This window comes from Anomalospiza imberbis, chromosome 13 (genome assembly GCF_031753505.1).
Source record: "Anomalospiza imberbis isolate Cuckoo-Finch-1a 21T00152 chromosome 13, ASM3175350v1, whole genome shotgun sequence".
Lineage (NCBI taxonomy): Eukaryota > Metazoa > Chordata > Aves > Passeriformes > Viduidae > Anomalospiza > Anomalospiza imberbis.
In genome coordinates, this window is record NC_089693.1 from 18,260,204 (window position 1) to 18,281,456 (window position 21,253).

Here is a 21,253-nt window from a genome sequence, read left to right on the forward strand (position 1 = left end):
TTCCTTCTGCCCAGGGCTGGCTGGTGCAGGGACCAGCCAATCCCAGTGCCCTGGGAAAGCACTGCTGGGAAGCGCTGGGTTCTGTGGGCTCCCACACCCCAAAATCTCCACAGGGTGCAAGAGCTGTGAGTGTGGGAGCTGCTGCCTCTCCCAAAGCCAGAGACTGCTGTGTGGGCAGCCAGGCCAGGCCAGGCTTCCCAGACAAGGCTGAAATTCCCATGAATTCCTGCCCAAACTGGGGCTGGGTGAAGGGAGAGACCAGCAGAGCTGCTGCTCCTGCCTTTGCCCTGCCCTGGGGAGGGGTCCTGAGGCTCTGTGGGGCAGGCAGTGGGGATGAGGGGCAGACCCACCCTGCTGAGGGCAGTGACCTGGCTCTGGGGACGTTTTTCCCCACAGCCAGATCATCCCAGTGCACTCTGAAGTCCTTGCAGTGAGGCAAGGAGGCAGCACCACGTGCTGAACCAGCCAGGCCTTCCAGGTGTGCTTTGAGAACTCAAAACTTGGATTTCCTTCCAGTCCAACCTTGCAAATTTACAAATCTTCTGGGAAATCTTAATTTTAAAGGAAATGTTGGCTTGGGCAGGACTAACAAGCTGTTCCCTCTGTAATAGGAATGGCACGGAAAACAGCCTGGCCTAAAAACCCATTCCAAAAGGCAACCCAAACATTTTAGCCTCAATTCCCTCGTGGAAACTCCAGGACAAGGTGACCCACCAGGAGTCACACAGAGACCCCCAAGAGGGCCCTGCAGGTGTGAATGGAAGCTCAGAGCTGAGGCCAGTTTTACCTTCCTAAAACTCTTCCGCTCCTGGCCTTGGCATCCTCCCTGTGTGGTTCCTGGCTCCGTCCCTGTCCTGCTGCCAGGGGCTGTCCTGTGCAGGGTTCCTTCTCCAGGGATCCCACAGGCAGCCACAGCTCCCATGTCTGCATTAAAGTGAAGGATTTTCGTGCACACATCTGCAAAATGACTGCCAGATTTCTCCCTTGGCCTGGTGAAAATTCAGGTGTAGGTGAAAGTTTTAAACTTTTTGTGTCAGTGGCTGAATAGAGAGAACGTGTGAGGTGGTGAACACCCTGCCCAAGCTCCAAAGGCAGCAGGAAAATAGAGACAGGACAAGGCAAAGGGCTGAAATGGGATTTTCCTCCTTTAAAGCTCGTCTCGTGTTGCCTGGAGTTCACCACGTGAAGCAGACAGCAAGTCAAAGGGGTGGGTTTTTCACATTTTTATTTACTAAGGTTTTTATTGTGTGTTTTATATTGCAAACCCCACCCCTAGAACTCTTCCCCTCCCTTCCCCCCAAAAGAAACCAAATAATAATAATAATAGTAATAATAATAATAATAATAATAGTAATAAATATAGTTCCACCTACTGAGACAAGCCTAGTGTTGACTGGGGTCCAGTCAGAATAACTCAAAGTTGGCTACTGCAGTGCTGAGAGCTGGAAACCCAAAGAAGATCCCCGAGGGAAGCAAAGCCAAGGAGGATGTCCTGCAGTGAGGAGGGGGCAGTGCCAGCCCTGGGTGTCCCCTGAGGGTCCCCAGGGTGGCCAGGACTCGGGGCCAGTGCAGCAGCCACGGGGCAGGAGCCCAGGAGGGCTGGAGATCTTTCCCCCGTGCCTGCCCAGCCCAGCCCCACACGGAGCCCCCAAACTCTCCAGGTGCTCAGCCAGGGGCCCTCTGGCACACAGGGGAAAGGTTTGCTAAAAACCCAAAAAACTGAAAAGGATATTGTGAATCTTCCTTCTACCTCTGAAAACATGAGAGGGTCTGTGAGTCTGCTTCAATTCCTGTTTCAAGATGAACCTGTACATATTTGGAAAAGCAGGATCTAGAGGTTATAATTGTCACCTGCCAATCAGCCCTGCAGGAGGGTCAGAACTGACACGTATTTTAAAACTAGGATATACATATATATATATAAATGTGTGTGTGTGTGTGCTGACACATGTGCATAAATAGACTACAGATGTGTGTGACTACCCTACAGATAGAAAAGCAGGTGTGTAGATATAGATACATCTATAAAATCTATACAAACACACACACACACACACGCTCACCCTCCCACCACACTCACACAGACAGAGCTGTATGGAGCCAGTAGAAAAAGCATTTCCAGAGTTCCCCTGACCCTTTAAGGAAGACCAAAGCTGATCACATCTGAATTCGGAGCCACCAAAGCAGGGTGAAGCAGGAGTGCCCAGGAATGCAACATTCAAGGTGCAGGCACGTGGCAGAGAGTTCTGCAGACAAGTCAGTATAAAAACTGTCAGCCAGGGTTTGGGGCAGGGCACAGGGAGCTGGAGGGGCTCAGGGACTGGGGTGGGGAAGTTTTTGGCACTGCTGCATGGAGTCCTGCGTCCCCTTGAGGGCTGGGGACAGAGGGAGGCTGGATGTGTCTCTAAGGAGTGTTAGAAAAGTTGAGCACCTGACTCGGACAGTGAGGTGGCCACAGACACCCCTTGGCCTAAGAAAACCCCAGACAGAGAGAGAGAGGAAGGACGAAGTGACACAAAAGGAGATGTCTGCCCTAGAGGTAAAGGCTGTGGCTTCTCAGTGCTGCTGGCCCCGTTCTGCCCCCGCCCCACTGCCAGTGCCCCCAGGCGGGGAGCCCAAAGCCCAGCCCCGGGTGCCCCGGTGTGCCCGGGGATGCTGCAGGGTGTCAGGGGAAGCCCACCAGGTGCAGGCTCTTATTGCTGGTGAAATCAAACAAAGGATTTCGGTTCCCCCAGCAGGGGACAAGCACAGACCATGGCCGGCCAAATTTCTGGGCTGATCTGGTTTTAATGGTAAAAACAGAGTTGTAAATCTTGGAACTGTCCTGGTGCCTCACACTGCCCTGGGCTAAGGAGGAGGAGGGCTGGGACTGCAGCCCACTGCTCAGTCCTTTCTAGTTCTCCTCAGAGCAAAACCCACAGACACTGAGACACTGAAGTGACAGAGGGGACGTTAAAGCGCTGCCTCTTCCTTCATCCCTCCCGTGCTTTGCACACTCCATGGAGAGGCTGAAGCTTGGGGTCTTCTGCCTGCTGTGCTGGCAGAGCCAGGGCTTCTCCCTCTGCCCACATGCAGAGGGATCATCAGAGGGATCATCCCTGCCCTCCCTGTCCCTTACAGGGGATTGCTCCTTGTTCCCACTGGAGTATCAGTGGAGTAAGAAAGGGACAATCAGCAGCAAGGCCCATCCATCTCCTGGTCACCTCCTCTTCCTCAGCTGGAGTCCAACCCAAACCTCAGCCCGTGGGAAATCCCTCAAGGGGTCTACAAGAGTGAACTCGTCCCTTCCTGGCTCCTCTGTGACCTGCTGAGCACGGGAGGTGACCTGGCAGGGAGGGAGGGACACCTGGCAGAAGGCAGGGACACTTGTGGTGTGTGCTGGGCCACCCACGTCCCCAGCCCCAGGGTCACAGCTGGGGCAAAGCTGAGGCCAGCCAGGGCTGCTCTGCAAACACCAGCTCCAGGCCTGACCCCATGGGCCCTTCTGTGGCCCACATCAACCTCGGATCTTTGTCTCAACAGGAAAACCTTTTTGGTGGCTTCTATGGCTGCTCATTCACGTGTTCCAGCTCAGGCCCACGCCCCAGCTGTGCGTTACCTTGTTGGATTAAATTTGCTCGTATCCTTTTTTTCCTGTGTATTAAAATATTCTATAAAATCAAGTGACCAAAAATCTATAGCTCTAAGAATACCTGGTTATCTTCTTTTTTTTTTTTCCGTTGTTTTTCATGTGTTTTTTCTTTGTTTCTAAGCACAGTTAAACCTAAACAAAAGAAATGGAGAAAAAAAAAAGGCAGGAGTGGCGCAGGGGGAAGAAAGGAAAAAATTGCTCGGTGAACTCATCAGGAACTGAAGGGCAGAGCTGGCAGGAGCAGCTCCTGCAGGAGTCCTCACAAATTGGAGGGCAGTTTGGACCTGACGGGCTCCAGATCCCCCGTGAGCACTATGGACTCTTTCCGCCCGCCCGCAGTCAGGGGAGCGGCGCCGGCTCCCATCGCCAGCGGGTGTGGCAGAGAACCTGAGGACATCTGGCGTGGCAGCGTCACCCGCCCGGGGATGGAGCTACAAGGCTTCCCCAGCAGTCCGCTCCCGCCGCCGGGGAAAGGGGAGAAGCTGGAAACAGATTCTCTGGAGGAATGAGGAGAGCTGTGGCGGCCCAGCGTCTGAGCCAGCTCTTGGGGCAGAGAGGGCTGGGACGCAGAAATCAGCTTGATGTCCTGGTTGAGGCGCCCCGGCGGCACCGTGCCGCGCGCCGGCAGCGGCTGGGCCGGAGGGCTGGCGGGCTGCGGCAGCAGCAGCGAGCCGTGCGAGCCCGAGGCCCCGGCAGGGCCACACTGGAAAGTTCTGGTGGCCACCGGGCTCTGACTGGGAGGACTAAGGCCAGAAGGGGTGTAACAGGGAGAGGCGATGCCGGGCTGCTGGAGCGGGGACGCGGAGGCGAAGGGAGGCCGCTCTTGGTGGAGCTGGGCTATCGTTCCAGTCAGAGATCCTAAAGCACTTGGATGTGTTTGGCACAGGCCTGCGGACGGCCCGCCCGAGGCCTGCGCCAGCTGGCTGAGGCTGGAGGATGGAGAGTTGGAAGAAGGAGGGGCTTGGAAGTGGTTCAATCCCCCCAGGGTCCCACTGCCCGAGAGTTGCTGCGACTGTCCCCCCTGTAGTGGTCTCGTGGTGGGCTGGAACTGGTTCAGGAGACTGGGGGGGGAGTTTGATGAGAGCTGGGTGAGGGATGTCGATGGGGAGCTGGCTGAGGCTTGCTGGAAGTGCCCAAATCCACTGCTGGAGAGGGCTGGCTGCTGCTGCTGCTGCTGCTGCTGCTGCTGCTGCTGCTGCTGCTGCTGCTGCTGCTGCTGCTGCTGCTGCAGGGACTGAGCTGCACCTAAGGGTGACCCAGAGGGTGCATTCTGGAACTGGCTCAGCCCCACCGAGGAGGTGCTGCTCAGCCCTGGCTGGCCGGAGCCCCCCGGAGGGGACCCCACCTGGAACTGGCCCAGGCCGGCGGCGGCCGAGAAGCCGGCGAGCTGCTGGATGTGGAAGGACGAGGACGAGGGCGTCTCCGCGCCCGGCGTGTGCAGCTGGGACGGGGTGCTGGACGGGGAGCCCACGGCAGACGGGCCGGCGGACGGGATGAGCGACTGGAATCTCTTCAGCTGCCTGGGGGTCTGGTTAGGCTGCTGGCCCAGGGAGCCCAGCACGGACACGGGCGGTCGGAAGATGGCTGTGGGCAGGCGCGGGTGGTGGGTCAGGGCAATGGCCACCGAGGTGGTGGCGGCGGCGGCCTGCAGCGGGGCCTGGATCAGCGGCGTCCAGATGACCGGCGTGGGCGTGGAGGCAGCGGCGGCGGCGGCAGCCTGCACGTTGTGGGCACAGTGAGCCATCTCTCGGTCGTGCTGCACGATCTGCTGGATGATCTCGTTCTCCTGGTAGTTGAACACCCCCGAGTTGAGGTCGTGCTGCACTTTGTGCAGGAGGATGGAGTTCTTCTTGCCTGTGGAGGAAGGGAGGAGAGAAAGGGTCGCTGTGGGTGGCAGAGCATGGGGGCTTCGGAGCTTCCTGCCCCACTGCCCTGGAATGCCTCCCCTTGGTGCCCTGCGCAGCCCTTGGGGGTCTGTGCACAGCCCCTGCCCCAGCAGCAAGATGGCAAACACCACATCTCCTGCTTGTGTGGAGCCAACAGCCTCAGGTCCCACAGAGCTGGGAACTGGAACACAGAGCTGCACGTCCAACGGGACACGCATCCTTCGGCAGTAACAGCACTGCTGGGAATCGTGGCAGACTGGCAGCAAACAGCTGATGGTTTTGGAAGATTCCCGTTTTGCACCTGATCCTCCATTAGAAAAAGAGAATAAAACCCCAAAAATATAAACCCAGTGAAGTCTTCAGCCACTTTCCTTCAGCTTCACCTTCTCCTCAGCTGTCTCAGGTGCCTTGGTCACTTTGGAATCAAATATAGGGGTTCACTTGAAAGGAGATTTCTCTGTGAGTCAGGACTGGGTCTTGGAGTCTTTTCCAACCTGAATGATTCTGTGGCTCCATTCTGTGGAGCTGGAAAAGCTCAGCTGGGCCAGGTAGGACCCTCAGGCATCCTGCAGCTCCTGTCTGAACCCAGCTGTGCCCTTGGAGCCCCAGCTTTAGGGACAGTTCCAGCTGGATTCCCAGCCTGCAGCCAGAGTTTAACTCAGCTCTTTGCCCTTGCAATGGGCTGGAAAACGCAGTGGAACGATTTGTCCAGCCTGGGAGTGCAGCTGGCACTGGAGGGATGCACTCCTGGGCTGAGGGACAGAGCCAGCCAGGGCTGGACAGGGCCTGGCACCAGAGGGATTTCCTTTTCATCCCACCCAGCCAGCTCTCAGATCTTTATGATCTGAGGCACATCTAGATGACATCCAGATGGTTGGTTGGGTTTTTTACTGCATGATGTAGCTTTTAAGTGTGCAGCAGATAAAAGAGTAAGAGTTTAAGGACATGCCTCTTACTCGAGCCAAATGGAAAATCAAACATCTGGCAGGAGAGAGCTGGAATGGCACTGGAGAGGGAAGGTGGCACCCTGGTCTCCTAAAGAGCCACTCTGAAACAGCAGAGCCTTGGATATAACTCACTGAGTTCCAAATCCAGCAGCAGAAAAAGGTGAAACAACAACTGCACCAATAAAGAGGAAATTGTACAATAGGACAGAGATCCCAGTCACTCCCACCGTGATGCTGGGAAGGTAAAATGCGTTTAGTTCTTGCTGCAAAGCATGGAAGGTACAGAAACCACCCCCATGAAAAACATCGGTGAGAAAGCACAGCACATTCAGAACAGAGGTGATTTCACAGCAGCTGAGGAGGGAGCTCAGGGACAAAGGAAGCTGTTCCCAAACATTCCCTTCCCTTGCAGGAGGAACCAGCAGACACGGATTTGAGCCAAGCCCATAAAAAAGGAAGGAGCAATCTGACTGTAATTGCAGATACTGCCAGAACACGCTGAAGGTTTTCCGTTCCCTTTTTCAAATCAAGCCTTTGTCACCCCACAAAGGACAGGGGGCGGCTCTGAGGGCTCTGTGGGTAAAGCTGCAGTGGGCTGAGCTGCACTGAAATGCTGCCAGAGTTCTGATCCTGGATGTGCACCCGGGACCTGGCTGCTGTGGGGAATGGGATGGGATGCTCAGTGTTCTGCAGCTTTGCCTACTGCCAATCACTCCCTGCAAGGAAAAAAAAGGCAGAAAAGCTTTTGTTTCCCTCTCAGAGCAAGATCCTAGCCCGGGGAGGATGTGATCCTGAAGGCAAGCAGAGTTTGGAGCTGCTCAAGTCATTCCAGGGGCTGGAAGTGTAAGTGTAGGAATTCTCTACTGGCTGTTTGTTGTATGCTGGACTGGAACAGCTCTGGATACCCCCAGAGAGAGAGATTCCAGTCCTTCCCACAGCCAGGCACAGCAGAGGCAGCACCAGCACCCTTAAATGGGGTTTGGCACAGGTCACTGAACACACACACACACACACACACACACGGAGTCATTCCCACCCATTTCTGCTAAAATCACAGAAAATGAGCTCCAAAGAGCTGCTTAAACACACTCAGACACACAGACTGTGTGTGGAGAGAGCAGAACCTGCCTGACTGCAGCTGGCAGGTGAGGGAGGAGGTGGCCAGACTGCAGCATTCCAGAGTCACAGAGGGACTGAGATTGCAGCTTTGCAATCCTGCCCTCCCCGGAGCTGAAGGGACAAATCCCAGCATGGGCCATGTGCAGCTCCTGCAGCACTGCAAGGTCAGGCTGCGGCTGGGACACACGCTGAGCTCAAAGCAGCCAGGGACAAAGCTGCTGTCCCAAGATAAAACCGGGCTGAGGGGAAGGGCCAGAGCAGGGCAACGAGGAACCGCTTCCCAAAGCTCCACAGCAGCCATTGCTCCATGCTGGTATCACCACACCTCATCCCACTCTCCCAGTGCCCTAACCCCATCCCACTCTCCCTGCTCTAATCCCATCCCACTCTCGAAGTGCCCTAATCCCATCCCACTCTCCCTGCTCTAATCCTATCCCACTCTCCCAGTGCCCTAATCCCATCCCACTCTCCCAGTGCCCTAATCCCATCCCACTCTCCCAGTGCCCTAACCCCATCCCGCTCTCCCTGCTCTAATCCCATCCCACTCTCCCAGTGCCCTAATCCCATCCCACTCTCCCAGTGCCCTAATCCCATCCCACTCTCCCAGTGCCCTAATCCCATCCCACTCTCCCAGTGCCCTAACCCCATCCCACTCTCCCAGTGCCCTAATCCCATCCCACTCTCCCTGCTCTAATCCCATCCCACTCTCCCAGTGCCCTAAATCCCATCCCACTCTCCCAGTGCCCTAATCCCATCCCACTCTCCCAGTGCCCTAATCCCATCCCACTCTCCCTGCTCTAATCCTATCCCACTCCCCCAGAGCCCTGGCTGTGGCTCTGGGGCTGGTCCCAGTGTAGGGTCTCCCTGAAGCCCTGCATTGTGGCTTCCCTCCTTCTCAGGCCACCTCAGCTAGCTGGAAAGCCACACTGATTTCTGGCACCTTCAGTCTGGGTGAAGAGTAAAGGCAAGCACTGTAAACCTGGGCTGCTGAGGTGGGAGAAACTGCTCCGAGTAATGGGGAACAGGAGATGGGATCCAGCTTCGAGGGTCTCCTGCTCAATGCCCAGAGGTCTGGGTTGGCATGTGGATTCCTCACTAGAGAGAGAATAATGCTGTGCCTCCAACCTGCCTTTGGAGAACATCTCTGTGAGTGCACTTCTGTGATTCCCAGGAGAAATCACCCTGGAAGTCTCCCAGCTGCACTCCAGGGGCTCCACAGCCCAGCTGAACACAGACCATGCTGATGCTTTCCAAACGTGCCTGGTATTTACTGGAAGTGGTTTGATCAAAGCTCCTTAAGTTTGTGTCAAGTTGATGAAGTAATACCAGTAAAAGCCTTGGAATGATTATTTCTGTTGTTTTTTTAAACCAGAACACTCCATTTTCCCTTTGAAATCACATTACACTTCACTGTTTTCCTGAGCCCAGCTTGCCTCTATTAGCTGTTTCATTAGATCACATTTTTCTCTTCTGATTTGCCAAGAAAATATCAAATTTCTCCTCCAGAACACTGCAGAAGATTACGGAATACATTCTTCCAGCCATGGAAGGGGAGAGGAATTTTTCAAAACCATTTTTTAAAACTGTAACTGGTTGGCAAACTGAAAAATTAATTGACTTCCCCACTCAAATGAATTGCCTCATTTACACAGTGTTTCCACATGCCAGTATAAACCCTGTGGGTTGCTTCTGGAGAAAATCCTGCTTCCCACCAGCCCCAGATGGGAACAGGCCCTGTCCAGAGTCCTGCTGGGACAGACATTCCTGAGGTCCTGCAGGAGACAGAAACCAGCAGTGGGACAAGGAGTGGGACTGACTTTGCTTGGGCCAAGCTTGGTGCTGAGATTATTCCTCCTCCTCTTCCTCATGGGATTGAGGAAACAGTTCCCAACCCCTTTTCCTGGCCTGGATTCCTTGTCCCAGCCCCTGGCCAGAAGGAGGGCAGGGGATGCAGCTGATGAGTTTGGCTCTGGAGACCCCCCTGGGATGAGGTTCTGTCCCCAGCCCCGCTCAGTGACCCGCAGGGAGGCACAGGGAAGCTTCATCAGGAGCAGCCAAAGGGCTCCTGGTCCCTTGCAATCCAATCAGGGAGGCTGAGTTTGTCCTTCTGCGATGTTCATCCACAGAAATTAAAGTGCTGGGCACAGTGGGGTCCTGAGATAAACAATCCACCCAGAATCACTGCTAAAGGCTGCACACACTCACTGAGACACCCCAGAGCAGAGGAACCAGCTGCAGCCACCCCAGCCCCAGCCCCAGCTCCCCTCCCTCCCTTTAGAATGCCCTCTGGGCTCTGAGAACTCCCTGTTTTTGCCTCACTGCAACAATGGGCTAAATATAGGGGGAAAAGGAAAATATTTAGAGCCTTGGAGATGTTCAGAGCAAAGCTCCTGGTGCTTTGAAGTGGAGCAGGGTATGTAAAATTATGGAAACGAAGCAAACAGATGTTGCTCCCCTAATTAAGAACTGCAAAGTCAGATTTTCCTCAACTGTAGATAGCACACAAAAAATCAGGGAGAAAGGCTTATGTGATTTCATAAAAGGAGCCACCACTCAACAATAATTCTTCTATCAAACAATCAAAATTAGCTTTGTGTTGTTAAAATTCTGCCCAGACACAGGGGAAATTAGCTGTGACTTTCTGTTCCTTTCTCCTTTCAGTTCTCTCTGAGCCCACTGGCTGCACTTTAAGAACTCAGGTCATTAAATTGCTTTCTGAATTTGCATGTATTTGAAATAATCTCATTTTATTAGGCTGCCTTCTGCCCTGGCCTGCTGTCAGCGTGGCTGCTCCCACCACACGGGTGCTTCTCTCAGGTCTTCACTGATTATTCCTGGCACCAAGGGCTGGGTTTGGAGCCTGGCTGCACATCCCAGCTCTGCCCTGGAGCTGTGCCTTCCTTGCCAGGGGTTGTCCTGAGCTGTCTCCTGTGGGAATTCAGCCCCAGAGGGGGTACCCAGCCAGGGGCAGCTGCAGGCAGAGACCCTGCCCACACTCTGGGCTGGGTTTGCCCTGCCCCAGGAGTTTCCTGGTTGGGAGGAGCTGCTTCAGCTCCTGCCATGCTCTCAGAGTCTGTGTGCACAGGGAAATGAGCTGGAACAGGGAATTTAAAATGATTCTTAACCCCCAGACTATGGGCTCTTTGCCTGTTGGGAAAGTGCAGGTGAAGCCCTGCTGAGCTGCATTCCCTGCTGTGGGAAGGTTTCTGCTCGGAATTCAGGAGCCCTTGGGGGAGAGCACAGCAAAGCCAGCTGGATCAGCCCTAAGAACATCCTCAGAACACTGCTCTGGAAACTGGGAGTGACTTCCCCAAGAGCCTGGCTGTGTAAATCCATGGATGTACATAGCCCTGACACCTGCCAGGGCAGCTCTCTCTGCATCCCGTCCTTCCCGTTCTCCCTTGCTGGATCCTCTCCACTCTGGGGTACCTTTGAAATGGACAGTTCCCTCTCTTCCCTCCCTGTACAGCTCAGGGATTGCCTCTGATTGCTTCCCCTCTTCCATTAACTCAATTATCCCCCAAAAAATGTGGTGTCCCTGTGCACAGCCAGAGCACAGCCACTCTGCTGCAGGCCCAACACACACTGAATAATGTTATCTGATGAGTCTCAGCACAGCTACACTCCAGATAAATGAAGCTCTTCCCTCCCACTCTTCACACAGGGCTTTGCAGAATGAAGAAAAAATGGAGTATTTAGAGCTGGGCAGGCTGTGACTCTCCAGGGAGGGGTGAGGAGCTGTGGCATTCCCAAGGCTGGAGCACCCTCAGGGCTCTCACTCATCACTGCAGACTGAAGCCAAGAGGTGCTTTCTCCTCGAGTGGCACCAGTGCCAAGGTGCCTGCACGCCCTCCCCAGAGCCCTGCTGGAGCTGACAGCTGTGACAGGACAGGCTCTGGGACACTCTGGACACGTGGCACTGTCAGCTGCTGCTCTCAAGTGTGGGCTGGCTGCTGACAGCTCCTGGAATGCCTTCAAGGCAGGGAGAGGCCCCCAAGAGGAGAGGTGCCACTGGTGAGCAGCTCCTTCTTCATGTGATTAAAAAGAGGGCTGAAAATTATTTATAAAGGAGCTGGAATGGTAAAATGCTTCCTGAGCAGGTGTTTTATCTCGATGCAGACAGCAAGGAGCTTTGTGGACAGCAAAGAGCAAGGTCAAGGTCAGGGATGGGGCTCCTGAGATCTCCTCAGCACCGTGCTCCTTCTCCTGGGGTCTTGGGGCTGTGTTTTCCCGAGTCACAGGACAAATGACACTTGATATGCAGGTGAGCAGGGCTGCCAGGTCCCCTCCATTAAGCTGAAGTGAGTTACATTCCCCCATGGCTGGTGGGTCACTGAGCCCTTTCCCTAGGCTAAACACAAAGGTCTCCAAGGCTGGGCTTGGAGACAGAAAAGGAAATTCAGATACTCAGTTCCTGCTGAAGTCCAAGCTCCCACCTGGGCTAGGGAGCATCCAGGTGTGATTCACCTGAGCCACCTCAGGAGAGACAAACCACACTCTGAGTGCCTTTCTCTCTGTGCTGAGCACACCCAGACTCCACGCTGTGGTGTTGAAGGGAGACAGAGAAATGCACAAGTGGCACTTGAACTTTGATTCCTCACTGACACATTTGTGGTTATTCAGGTGATGGGAGAGGACACCACACAGGAGCACCTCTCAGGACTTGGATAAGAAACCCCAGCAGTGCCAAGGGCAGGGAATTTGAAAGGAAGCTTTGTGCCAAAGCACACACCCTCTGCCACTGCACACCCAGGCCACAGGCACTTCTCTCCTTGCACCACTGGGACAGCAGCCTCAAATCAGAGCTGTTTCTGTATCTCTAGCTGTATTTATCTCCTGATGGCCAGATCATCCTGCTCCTCTCACCGGTGGGGGTTACTCACCTGCCCATTGAACAAACCTGGGACTATATTTGGTTAAAGTGGAAAGCTGGTGTTGAGCACACATTGCTGGAGTTATTTGCATTCAGTGTCTGTTGGAATCCAAAATGGATTGGGAACTCTCAGAACTTTGGGCCTGTAAGCCAAAGCTTAGAATTAAACACAGGATGTGACCTAAGACCTTGGAAAAGGCTTCCAAACGTAGGTGATAAAGTGAGAATGTGGGTTTATAGTTTAAAGCAGAGACATGTTAAGCTAGGTAGAGGGAAGTTTAGAGTCTTAGAGTGTTGTACTGTAAGTCTGTGTGTCACAACATGATTGGCTAAGAAAGCTTACACTGTCACATGAGTCCATAAGATGAAATATTTAAGGATTGGGTCAAAAACATAAATATCCTTGTTTGCAGTGTTTTATTAGTTAATAAATCCTTAAAAGGCTTGTAACTAGAGGTCTTGTGACCTTTTGAGCCATGCAGTGAAGATGTGAGCTGAACTCACCCTTTGTGCCTATGTAGAAGATCAGAAAAATAAATCACATCATCTAAAGCAACTCAGAGGTCCTGTCTCTAACTCATACAAAATTCCTTCACAAATCCTCGCAAGTGCCAAAGGGAGCAGCCCCAAAACATCCCAGCTCCCCCTTTGTGAGCATCACTGTCCCTGCAGCAGGGATGAGGAACTGAGGCTGGGAGCAAAGGCAGCACAAGGACAAGCAGGGAATCTGAGGCAGAGCTTGGCACCGCTCCCAGCTGCTCTCCTCCCTGGCTCACCTGGCCCAGGCCAGCCCTGCCTGGAGGCAGCACAGCCCAGGGGATTAGTCAGGACTAGACAAACAGGGCTGCAAACCCAACAGCATCTCAGCTGCACAACCGTGGTCACGAGCTGGCAGGCCAAAAGTTTGGGAACAGCTATTGTTGTGGCTTGTTTATAGACAAAGCTTTTAACATTTCTACCACTGTAGTATGCTGAACATTCTCACACTGCAGTAATATAATAAATTATATTTAGAGGCTGGAATTGTGTTGTCTTGGCTTTTCTTTGTTTTTTTGGCATCTGCAAGGCCTGGAGGAAACTCAAGGCATCTTTAATCCTGACTCCACTGAGATCCTTGTATCGAAACATACACAAGTGGCATTCAAAGTATATGCATTTCAAACCACGTGGCAAAAACTTCCTGAGGAAAATGAAAACAAGAACTTCCTCTGGCTCCTAGGAGGCTTTCAGCTCTCATCAGTGCCCTTGCTGTGGGTGGGGAGGAGCTGGTGCAGGCGTTTCTGGGATGGATCACAGCACATGGAGCAGTGGAAGAGCATTGTCCCTGCTATTCACTATGCCCTGGGTTTGGCAGCATTCACCACCTGTGCTGGGCCTTCTCTCAATGAGCATTTAAGTGGTGGTGTTTTACAAGTGCAAATACTTGTGGAAATCTCATTTTAAGCTCCAGTGGTCACTGAAAGGCAGTTTCAAAGGCAGGCAGGAACAGACTGGTGTGATTTACGTAACGGGGCACGGCAAACTGGGGCGCTTCACCAACGCTGCCAGACAGAGAATTACTCACTGCCGAAAGCACAGCACCCCTGCAACCACAAACACTGCATACAAATCACAGCCTGCCAGGAACAAGGGAGAGGGGCTGATTTCATCAGGAAGAAAATGATCATTAATCAGTGATCAGCCCAATTTCTTTGAGTGTCCACCTTCCAGCCCCGAGCCCACGGAGTGTCACGTGTGATGTTCTGCAGGCTGAGGAGCTCTCGGAGCCTGAAGTTACTTGGACTTAAGCAGGGCCACAAATCTTTGTAGCACCCCAGCCTCTGTCAAGTCATGGAGACGAATCCCTTCCTGCCCAATCCAGGCAGGACACCAGGATCAATTCCCAGTAAGAGCAGAGGTTCAAGGCTACACCTCAGCTCTTTGCCCAGGGGTCTGTGTGCCTGGCAGCTCCCAGCACAGCCCATGTTCCTGCAGGAAGCCACGGCAGCACAGCCTGGGGGCTCTGGCCCCTCTCCTCTGCCCACCCACTGCTTCCAAACTGCTCAGCCCGGCTGTGGGACTGCTTCATCCAACCTCAATCAACCAATCCTGCTCCTGTTGCTGCATGGGCTGAGCCCCTGCCTGCTTGTTCTGCTACCCACAAAGCTGAGACCATGTCCCAGCATGTGTCACAGTCGAGATGGCCACGATACACAGAGTGTCACCATACTATTTCAGGAAGCTTCACCCCACACACAGTACCACCACACCACTTCAGAAGGCTGCAAGCATCTGCCCTTCTTGCTCTTCAGCCCAACCTTTCATACCCCTCATGTTGATGCACTGCACCTGTGTGCCCTCTGCTCCCTTTGGTGGTTGCTCAGTGCCCCTGGGCACTCCATGGCTCATTGCTGTCAGTGCTGCTCACCTGCTTCTCACAGCTCTGCCCACTGGGGATGAGGCTGGGCTGCAGCCCCACTCCCAATCACCACAAACTGTGCACCTACAAGACCACGCTTTCCAAACCCCCCGGTGGCCAGAAATCCCATAAACATCTCCCAGTGGGACTGGATGGGCTGGGATTTTCCTCCCTGCTCCCTTAATGCAGAGGGGGAATATTGGATGGATCTTATCCTGGTACCAGAACAGTGACAGGGCCCTCGGAATCATCTCCTGTACTCACTGGGCTTCGCAAGGCCATTGTCACCCTGGGTTTCCCAAGGCCATTGTCACCCTGGCTTTCCCAAGGACATTGTCACCTGTGCAGAAGGGAGCCAGTGAATGCACCACTGACTTGGAAAGAAGGCTTCCATTTGCTTCCTCCTTGTGCACAGATCCTGAACTGGATGGGACAGGAACAAAAATGGTCCTGCTTCTGTTCATCCCTGCTTTTCAAGAACTGCTGTTCCTCAACTTCAGTCCTCCAGAATGATTCCCGCTCTTCCAGAGAGCCTCAGCAGAATGCAGCAACTTTGAATTCCTTCAAAAGTCACAGGCTGGTATGGAACTACTGCACTGCTCCTTCTGGATGGTGCACATTCCAGAGGAAGGGAAGAAATGCCTTATTTACAAAGTCATGGAATTCCACGGGATATGCCACCGCCAGTAGGGTGCCCAGAGCTCCCCTGGGCTCTGTGGGGCAATTTCAGCTGAGGAGAGCTGGGCACCGCCAAGGGCTATGGAGGAGCCATTTCACAGCAGTTCAGATGTAGAGTTAAGGGAGCAGGCAGCTCTCGAGGGCGAGTGCCAGGGAAACCAGGGCACGGCAGGACTTTCAGTGGCACGGGGACCAGCAGAAGGAAGGGGGGGCAGTGGCAGAGCCCTGCAGCAGAGAGCCACAGAGCACTCGCTCTGTGCCACCTTCTGACCTTATGCTGACATTTGCAGCTGTCTGTGGAAGGGGAGTTCTCCCAGGGGAAGATGCACGTGAGGTTCTTTGTGCTGGGTCAGAATTTTCCATGGATTTCAGTTACGTGTGCAGGGGCACAGAGCACAGGACGGGGAGCACAGGATGTTCTGCCCACCTGATCCCACAGTCCCAGAGAGCACCAGGCTGGAAAGCTGAGCAGCACTGAGCACCCAGACCTGCAGAACTTGAGATAAAGCCAAGCTGACCCATCCCTGCATTGATTTTACATTTTCTCTGTCATTTCTACAGCCTCACTGAAATAACCCAAGTGCTGGCCCTACTGCCACTTCCACCAGGGCCCCATTAGCCTGGGCTTTGCCAAAGCTTGTGTTCAGCTCAGAGCCTTTTCCTCAGGGGTCCCACTCAGTGGTTTGCAGCAGGTAATGAGATGCACAGAATCCAGTGTTCCTGGCAGGAGAAGCCCCAGAGACACTGCACCCCTTTCTGGGATGCCCCCAACCCCCTCACCTCATCACCCTCCTGGCACTCTGCATTGTGCCCAGAGCTCCACTGAGCTTTCCACTCTGAGGGGATGGATAAGGAGCTTCAGGATTAGACTGGGACCCCAAAATGCTCCTCAGCTCTGCAGCCTTCCTGCATGACCTTGCATGAGTCACTTTATCTCTGTTAAACACTTCTGGCTGTGACCAAGGAACGTTATCCTGTTCCTTAGCTGGGGAAGAGGCACCTGGACAAGGATGTCTGCAGCACAGGTTGTGTCTCCCACAGGACAGGGAGCACCCTGGGATGGGTCACTGTGAGCTGTGACCATCACAGAATTGCAGAATAGTTTGGGTTGGAATGGACTTTAAAGGTGATCTAGCCCAGGCCCCCTGCCTTGGGCAGGGACACCTTCCACTGTCCCAGCTGCTCCAAGCCTTGGTGTCCAACCTGGCCTTGGGCACTGCCAGGGATCCAGGGGCAGCCACAGCTGCTCTGAGCACCCTGTGCCAGGGCCTGCCCACCCTCACAGGGAAGGATTTCTCCTTAATATCCGACCTACACTTACCCCCAGTAGGTTTAGACTGAACTCCTTGAGGGAGCTAAGTTGGACAAGGAGGGGCAGGCTGGGATCCCCTTCACTTCCCAACTCCAGCACAGAACTGAGCACCAAGCCTGGAGAAGGGCTGCCAAGGCAGCGGGTAAGGAAGGAGACTCTCCCTCCTGTACTCACCAATCCTGTCCAGCCTGTCCAGAGCCACGGTCTCGAAGGCTCTCCTCATCATGGGGTACTCCTCCAGAACCTCGTTGAAGTTGTCCACGGACAGGGAGTAGAGGCGGCAGTAGGTGTCGGCGCGCACGCTGGCCGTGCGCCGGCCGCGGGTCAGCAGGCAGATCTCTGCAAGCAGAGAGAGGCTGAGACAGGGCATGGACACCACCAGCAGCACCCCTGCAACCCTCCTGCAGTGCCCTCACAGCCTCCCTCCAGCCTGCCCTCCCACAGAAAACGCAGCCACAGTTCACATCTGTGTGTGCACCAACATTTCAAAGTACCGGGGGCCAGCTGCCACACACAGCTGCCCCTCGGGGGTTCTGCTGGTCCAGTCAGGCAGACAAGGTTTGTTCTGGGGGATTATCAAAGGCAGCACTGTGTGTTCACACTGGAGGAGTTGTGTTTCTCCAGCTCCTTGCGGGCACTGGGAGCAGAAGGTCAAGCTGTGCTCTCATTGAAGCCAATGGTTTCTAGATTTGTAGAGAGGCTCTGTGCTGATCTGTGCCTTTGGTGCCTCGCTGTAATTTTGATCCCTGTAGCTGGAACATTTGTCTTTCCACAGTTTTCAAAGATTTTCATGTCTGTGCCATGAGCACTGTCAGGGAAAGCCAGATCAGTGGCACCTCCCAGCTCTGGGTGTATATACACTGCTGTCACACACTCCTCAGTGCTCAGCTGGTTACTGAACACAAAGCCCCGCATTCAAGCACAGCTCCTTGAACACCCAACAGACAGCTCCCAAATCCTGCTTTTCCTCTGCTTACACAGAGTGTGGGCAGCACAGACAGGCACTTCAGGACAGATGGTGTGAGCTGCAGAGTGACAGCACTCTGCTTCCTGTGTGTGTCGGGTGCCAATCCTCCTGCACCATTCCTTGGATTCATGCTGAGCCTACCCAAAGCCCTGGTACAGCAGCACCACAAGGTTATGAGTGTGCTCCTGGGCTACTTTCCCAAGGAAATGATGCTTAGGAGACAGTGCCATGTGTGTGAGGAGTTCTGATGGAATGTCATGGGCAAGTTCAATCCCATTTGGCAGTCAGGGTATCCTGACTCCAACCCTCCAGCTCCAAATGCCAGGCTGCACAATCCTTGTACCCAAGTGAGGTGCAGGCAGGTTGTTCCACATGAACCAGGAGTAACAGGAGTGTGGGAAATGCAATAGGGATTTTTTTGGAGGAAAGGCCTCCCAGAAGGGAAGGCAAGGCAAGGCAGGTTTTGCTCTGTCTCCCCTCAGCAGATCATCAGAGGTGGTGCACTCAGAGCTTGTCCTGCAGCCTGTCTGGGGCTGAGCTCTGCACGGGCTCTGACAGGAGAGGGGGCTTTGTGTTTCACATGAGAGCAATGCCCCAAATCCTTCCCAGCCTCCTGCTGGTCCTGCTGCTCCAGAGCTCTGCTGCTCGCACATTTTGCCTGCCTGCTGACACCCAGGACACTTTGCTGAGCCACAGGCAGGGCAGATGAGGGACAGTTTTTCTCTCTGTGTTTATGCAGCCCCTCATGCAGTAGATGCTGGACAGCAGGAGTAGGAATGTGCCTGCTGAAAACTGAGAACCAGTCGTTTTTTACCTTTAGGTTCTCAGCTTCACCCATCTGTCAGAAGGAAATGAACCTGCAAGAACCAAGTTTCCCTGCTGTGATTTGCTGTTATTTATGACCTAGGTTTTGCAGTGCCCACGAGTCACCTCTCCCTGTGTGGGAAATGGATTTGTAGAGAATTCTCCAAGCCTGACAGAAGGCTCACACAGTGTGCATCTGTGTGCAAACCTTGAGATAAGAAATGCTGACTTAGAAATGCCATGGAGTAGGACAGACATTGCTGAGAGATAAATGGAACCAGAAACAAGTTTCAAAGGATGGCCTGGCAAGTAAGACTGGATACTTTGGAGAAATGGAACTCTGAAAGGTGCATTTTAGATGATTGGCTTTAAGGCATGTACAGCATGGTGTGACAAAAGCTGATAGGCCAAGAAACACTTATTGTAATTAGGAAATAGTGGGTTTCTGATTGTGATGGTGTGAATTGTAACATCTGCGTCGTCTCACCCTTCATGAGAGACTGAAAATGGAATAAAATGTTTTAAAACACCTCTCAGTTGCCCCATCTCTGGGTCAGAAAAGGGCCTAATCCAACACCCCTGCACCATCCCCTGTCTGGGACACTGCCCAGAGATGGAGGAGGAGGTGCTGGGGTCAGTCCCACGTGGATCAGGAATGGCTGAGCACAGCCGTGGTGTGGCTGTGGAGCGAGCAGCACACACCTCCGAAGTAGGAGCCGTCAGCCAGCTTGGTCTCCTTGTTGCCCTTGGTGAGGACGCTGACCACGCCGTGCTGGATGAAGTACATCTTCTTGCCGATGGTGCCCTCCCGGATGATGTAGTCCCCGGGCTGGAACACCTCGAACTTCAGCTTGGTCAGCATGGACGTCACAAAGTTGGGGTCTGCGTTGGCAAACAGGGGCATGGAGGCCACCAGCTTGCGGCAGTTGAAGTTGATAATTTCCTGAGAGGTGTGGGTAAAGGAGAGAGAGGAAGAGGAGAGGACACACATATGGTTAGTCAACACCTAATGTCCTGTGAAGATCCCCCACCTGACCTGTGCGTTTAAAGTGGGATAAACCGGCTGTGCCTTGGTCTGGCTGCCCTGGTGCAGGCTGGATGGGCTCTGGATGCTCACAGCAGTGCTGGAGCCAGCACCACGCTCACTGCCTTCACCCCTCTGCCTCCCCCGAGCAGGGACAACACTCACCTCCCAAACACACACAGCATTCCTGTTTCTGCAGGAAACCTTGGGCTGTGAGGGAGCACAGCAGCAGTGAAATGCTGTCTGACAAAGCCCAGGGCTTCTCTCTGGGCAGGTGTCATAACTCACCTTGGCAGCGCCTCGTTCTCTGCTGCCCTTGCTTGTCAATGAGCTGTTAAACAGCACAAATGTGCCCAGGAGGAGAATGATCCCGGGCAGATGGGGACAGTGTCAGGAGAGGAGGCAGAGGTGCTCACCAGGCACTGGGCAGAGCTTGGATCACCAAGCCTGGCTGAAGAAAGCCCAGCTCAGCTGTCAGCACAGCCAGGCTGTGCCTCCCCCAGGGCTCTTTGTCACTCGCAGAGGTGACAGCTCAGGAGCTGCTTTGTGCCCCAGCAGCTCCCACTCAGGACGTGATGCTGAGCCCATCACCCAGCACAGCACTCCATGAGAACAGGGATAACTGCAGCAGGAAGAGAGAGAGCTGCGGAAGCATCTGTGTCCCCCCACAGGGGTTTTCAGAGGAGTGCCCTTTGAGACTTCAGCAAAACTAGTTTTAAATCCAGGCTGGCACTTGCTCAGCTCTTCTTTCTCCCATGGAGGGACATTGCTGGGGGACAAAGACAGAAGGCAGGCCCCATCTGGAGCTGGAGGGTGACATACTGGTGACATCCCAGGGACAACCTGCATTGCCAGGCTTCAGCTGGGAAGGAAAGGGGGCTTCTCTGAAGGCGCCTTCTTCCTGTGACCCCCCACGGATGAGGCCAGCACTCCATGCCAAGTTTTAGCCCAATACAAGAGGTGGGAGCTTCCTGAGCCCCTGGCCCAGGAGCTCCAGAGCTGCCAGAGGTGGTGGGGAAGTGCCCTGCCCGTTGGCTGCCCTCTTACCTCGCGCAGGGGCTCGCTCAGCTCCCCCAGGATGCTCTCCTCATCAAACATCTTGCCCTGGTAGCGGTGCTCGTAGTAGTCGTGGATGCGCTGCCGCATGTCGGCGGGCAGCTTGTGGAAGGACATGTACTGCTCCACCTGTTTGTACTGAGCAGGAGACACGAGGGCACCGGTCACAGGACATGCCACAAACTCATGGGCAGCACGTGCTGGCCCTGCTTCCTTCACCCGGAGCAGCAGGGAAGGCCGGTGCCATCCACGGGGAGTTTGCAGACTAGCCTGCTGTGTCCCCCAAATGGCTCCCCTTGGTTTAACCTTTAAACTCATCCTCAGCTGGGTGCCCTGTGCTCACTGCCTGGGTGCTGAGCAGCCTGTGCTCCCCTCCACGCAGCCCTGTGGCACCACAGAGAGAAACACAACTTTCCCAAGCATCTTCCTGGAAAAGGCTGTCAGAAGATCAGAGAAAAGAATGAGAAACAATTCTTATCTTCACTTGTTGCACCTGTTGTTGTGAACATGTGGAATGTGTCACGGAGATTTGTTTACCAAAGGGTGGTTTCTTAATTA

At 54.1% G+C, this 21,253-nt stretch overlaps 1 protein-coding gene across 1 annotated transcript in view; it reads right to left on the reverse strand.

The window, feature by feature from the left end:
• Positions 1-1,889: 1,889 nt before the first annotated feature.
• HCN4 (hyperpolarization activated cyclic nucleotide gated potassium channel 4) overlaps positions 1,890-21,253 on the reverse strand; it is a 105,780-nt gene continuing 86,416 nt past the window's right edge. Inside the window, exons 5-8 of the mRNA XM_068204331.1 lie at positions 20,687-20,833; positions 19,318-19,558; positions 17,019-17,183; positions 1,890-5,485 (exon numbers count right to left, since the gene is read on the reverse strand). Coding sequence (XP_068060432.1) covers positions 3,891-5,485; positions 17,019-17,183; positions 19,318-19,558; positions 20,687-20,833 — 2,148 coding nt within the window. The 3' untranslated portion in view covers positions 1,890-3,890. The remainder of the gene's footprint in view (positions 5,486-17,018; positions 17,184-19,317; positions 19,559-20,686; positions 20,834-21,253) is intronic.